Source organism: Alosa sapidissima, chromosome 24 (genome assembly GCF_018492685.1).
Source record: "Alosa sapidissima isolate fAloSap1 chromosome 24, fAloSap1.pri, whole genome shotgun sequence".
In the NCBI taxonomy this organism is placed as follows: Eukaryota; Metazoa; Chordata; class Actinopteri; order Clupeiformes; family Clupeidae; genus Alosa; species Alosa sapidissima.
In genome coordinates this window covers 17,921,093-17,925,938 of record NC_055980.1, presented here as the reverse complement: position 1 = coordinate 17,925,938, position 4,846 = coordinate 17,921,093, and the positions used below count along the sequence as shown (strand labels likewise).

General features: G+C 37.2%; 1 protein-coding gene and 1 long non-coding RNA gene across 2 annotated transcripts in view; one reads left to right on the top strand and one right to left on the bottom strand.

Moving 5' to 3' along the window:
- LOC121700789 overlaps positions 1-4,846 on the bottom strand; it is a 34,745-nt gene that overhangs the window by 19,610 nt on the left and 10,289 nt on the right. The gene's annotated exons all lie outside the window — the stretch shown is intronic.
- Positions 4,211-4,846, top strand: part of lrp2b (low density lipoprotein receptor-related protein 2b) — a 67,461-nt gene continuing 66,825 nt past the window's right edge. Inside the window, 1 exon segment of the mRNA XM_042084024.1 lies at positions 4,211-4,286. Coding sequence (XP_041939958.1) covers positions 4,220-4,286 — 67 coding nt within the window. The 5' untranslated portion in view covers positions 4,211-4,219.

The window sequence follows — 4,846 nt, the reverse complement described above, 5'->3', positions numbered from 1 at the left end:
TCCACACGTGTGGTCCAGCCATTTAGTCACACAACCTGAAAAAATTTATTATGGCTTATCTGTTTGCGTCATTGGATATATCAAGACTCACCTTTGGGGACTACATGAATCAAATTAAATTTGCTGTTTGTAAATGTTGCAACTCTACACCATTGGGTAAAGTTGGTGGTTAATGTGCATCACACACACATGGGTATATGGTTTCATGTGGAATGCAATACTCACAAAAATGTAATGTCTTTGATGATGACTGATAATTTAGCCTGCAGTTCAATCTGTTAAATTATAGCGATCATATTCAAATAAAATTCAACATCTTATTGCACAATTGAATAGCGTAAATGGGATTGAACTGGAATTATAGCTTTGTCTTTGACTGTAGCTCATAACATGCTACTTACATGCTACAAGATACTTTTTCTCTGAGTATAGGGTTGGGGCCCCATTACAGAAACTGGTAACACTTTATAATAACTACACACTATTAAGCATTTGTTAACTATTACTAAATCCTGTTCCTCATTTGTAAAGTATTGATCCGTTAATTCTCATCAGCAAAGCATTTGTACACATAGTTATAGTAAAGGTTTGTTCATAGTAAATAAGTGTAAAGGATGGCACAAACATTCCTCAGGATGAGAATTGTATTGGCCATCAAAGGTTTAAATGTGTATTGAACATTAGGACTGAACAGTGACGCAGTGGTAAATATTACGAGAAACTACAATTAATCTGACTCCATAAAACTAAGAACTTGACCTCAAATAATTACCAAGTACTTTATCAACTACTGTATATCAGAGTAGTAGCATGGCATACGAGAAGAAATATATAAATGGTGGTTGAATTGTGGTGAATGAACATTTTATTTACCAGAGAGAGCAAGACCTCCTCCAGAGAGAGAGAGAGGCCAGAGAGAGCAAGGCCTCCTCCAGAAGATATGAGCATGCAGGGCAGAGCCTAGTCAAAGACAGGAAGTAGAACAGAAGAGAACAGAAGGAAAAAGAATCTTTGTTCATCTCCTTATATCTAAAACAACTTAACATATTAACATATAGACGGCATCCATCTGGAATCACCAGGGCATCTCTCTTATCTGAGAGCAGGGGGTGTGTCACAGCCACACCAAGCTCTCCATCAACCACGCCCACTCTTGACTCTACTGAAAACACTGCTTCCCGCTCACTCTCCCCTGTCTACTAACAGGCCACACCTGCCCTCGTTGTCCCTCGTTTGTCCTAATTGCCAGCACTATGTAAACCCCTGTGTTTGTTCACTCATTGTCTGGCTTCACACTGAGCTACACGGACTTCAGCGCCTTGCTGCTTGAATCTTGCAGAGAAGAAACCCACGAGTGAAGTTGACTTTTGTGTTTGCCTTTTGGACCTTTGCATTTCTGTGACATCGTTGGACTTGCCTTGTTTCCCTTTGAATTGATCCAGTAACTCCTATGTTTGAAACTACTCCTTCCTCTGAGAATTGAAGAGTCCTGTTTTCAGTTTCTATGTTTTGAATTCCTGCAAACCAACAAGTAAAATCTCAGAACTTGACTTCTCTGTGCCTTGAGTCTGTGTCTCGTAACAGGGTGTTGGCGCAGCTCATCAGAGCGGGCATCACATATCCCAGATTACATAAACATCATATGCATTAACTTTACTGTTCTACAACTGACAATACTGTATTTCTCGCATGGAGAATTTTAAAAAATAGCAGACACAAGCAGATTATAATTTCTCCTTTGTCAAATACAGTATAGTTAGAGTTTGGGTATTTTCCTGTGGTCCAGGAGAGAACCGGGACTGAATTAGGCCCTCAGCTGGGATGATGAGAACCTATAGGCAGCTGATACCAGGGACTTTCTAGTTCACTGTATGTATAAATGGGGGTGCTACTGATTACAAAAGCTTTCGTCAATGTGAAACCTTTCCACTGGTTTAGGTATGCAAATTGCTGGCCTTATATAAGTCTATCTAAAATATGTTTAGAAATTGTTTTAATAAATGATGCAATAATAATTTGTTAATAAAGTATTATTTCAATTATTTAACAGTTGTTACACATGCACTAATGATTAGTTATGGTGTGGATATATGTTTTATAAACCAATTCATCATACTATAATTCATGATTAACTCAGGAGTTACAAGTGGTTGTGAGTTCATCTGAAGTGAGGACTTTCTATGCCTTACAACACATTTACAAATTAGTTGTAAAGGTTATGTTTACATTTAGCATTCATTTAGCAGACACTTTTATCCAAAGCTACTTACACTTGACAGTTAAATTAAAGGCCAAAGGTGCAACAGTGGAGGCTGGAAATTGAACCCACAACTTTTCAGGCTACTGCATGCTAGTCCAGCTCCTTATTGTTATGGCTGCCTGTCTCTAGCTCCAAAATCTGGATTGTGAGGACACATACTCCCACAATGCAATACATAAACCACAATTATGAAAAACACCTGCGTATAAAACAAGCAAAAAATCATGTAATTTCTCCTATTTCTATTTAACAGTGCAGAGCACACATGTCGGTCATAGCAAATGTAGTTGGTGCTTCTCGGGAGAGGACTGATCATGCATTAAAATAGAAGGGATCACGGGAGTACACAGATATTGAAGTTGCTTATTTTTGCTTATTTTTAAATTCATTTTGAATTAATCTCTTTTTTTTTGAACGGTGCAGGAAATGCACCATTCAAAAATAAAAAATAAACAATTTCAACATCTGTGTACTCCGGTGATGCCTTCCTTTTCACTCACTACGTAGCCTCACAGAGGTAGTGGGGTAAGGAGGCTCTAGCGCTAATGGCTGTGATGGTGCCACCATCTCTGGGTGAGGGTGACAAATCTGTCCGTGCCCCCTGACAGAGCAGGTCACTGCGCAAAGGCTATATGGCCATCTGTGATGACCGTCTGTGGTCTTCTGTACCTTTTTTAAAAAAATGATTTATTGTTGCAGCGTTCTTGCATTGACGCTAAGGTCAGGCCAATTCACATAAGTTTTATAATAAACAGATGATATGACAGCATAGCACAAAATAGTACATTTGTCACAAAAAAAGTGAAATATTGGGTAATTATTTATAATAAGGTGTGTAAACTAACCATTTACAAGGTATTAATTAATGGTTTGTTAGCTAGCTACTATCATGAGTAGTTTTTACTTCAAACATATTGTAAATGCTTGGTAAACTATTACTAAATGGTTTGGTAACCCTTTACTATCACTTGATAACATAAATAAAATACTTACAAGTAGTTTCTAAAAATGAGTGACTTATAAAACTGCTTATAAGGGCCTTAATGTTATATAATGATAGTAAAGGCTTAGTAATACCTTGTAAATTATTAATTAAGCATTTACAATATGTGTGTAAATTACTTATAAACTACTTGTGAGTAATTTACTGATAGCAAATAGCTAACAAACCATTCATGAATACCTTGTAAATAGTTAATGCACCTTATTATCAGGGCTGTAGTGGTAAAATAAACGGTGGGTAAACTATGAATTTTATGATCTCGGTGAGGTGGACTGTGCCATGCGGTATCGGATTTTTAAAAAAGGTGTACATATTGTGAATGTGGATAATACAGTGTGATTTTTGAATGCAATTGGTGAATAAACTCTTTTGAGAGATGGATAAGGTCTATTTCTGAAATTTCAGAGAGAGGATGAACTGCGTTTTACTTGCGTTTAGCCTCCGCTACATCCCTGCTTATTATAAAGCGTTACCAAATATTGTTGTGTGCGTCAACTTTACAACATGGAGTCAATTTCAAATATGATTTCATAGGAGTAGGCCTAAAATTATACATACAAAAAAGAACACACCACTCATATAATGACTTGACAGAAGATGAATCGCCCAAGCTCCCACAAAAAGCACTATGAAGAGGATCCTGCTGATGTTTATGACAGTAAAAAGTTAATCTTAGATGAAGGTCATGTTAAAGAGAAAACCATAAAACGTTGCATTCTGGAGGTTACTCTTCGCCTCTGTCAGGCTTAAGTTTGCTACTGTAAGTCCGCTTTGGGTCATATAACTCTATCCCCAAAGGAAATGATCAGACACTCTCCATCAGACACATAGATCAAACGGCTCAAACCCGTTCACAGCCTGAGTGTATCAGACCACAGCATTCCTCATTAGGCGGATGTTGCTGCTATAACAAGTATTATCATCGATTGCTACTTGGAAGACGGCTGGATCCCAAGATGGGCCTTGCGGGGCTACATATAGTTGTTTTTTTCATCCTATGTCAGAACCCTCTTCTTACTAAAGGTATGTATTACAAGATGTGCCATGTTCTAGTAGAACTCCATGCTGTGAATGGACTATGGTTATGATTATTGTTATGGTTTTAGTTGCTTGGCTGATGCTTTAATCCAAAGTGATTTAATTAGAACAGTAGTAGTAGTAGCACTAAAAACAACTAATAAGTAACTAATGTGTAATGTTTCTATGGACCCTTTCAAGAGAGTTCCATTATCAGCATCATAGTTGGCCCCACAAGACTTCCTTTTTAACATTCCATATGTTATCTTAATGCAGAGGAAGTAGATTGGGGCCCAAATAGAACGTTCAAGCATTGTTTTTGTTTTTATTGTTGAAAGGGTCTATAGTATTTACAGTTTACAATAAATTGTCTTATCTGAACCATTCTGTCTTTGAAATCTGCTGTGCTTCCTTGCATTGCCTTTTAAATTTCACAGGAACGATGCATGTATGTACATAGGATTAGGAATGTGTACGTGGCTAAACCCTTAAGATTCTTAAAACCTCACAATCTCGCCATAATTTACTGGACATCATTTTTTATGGATATTGAAATTAATTACTTA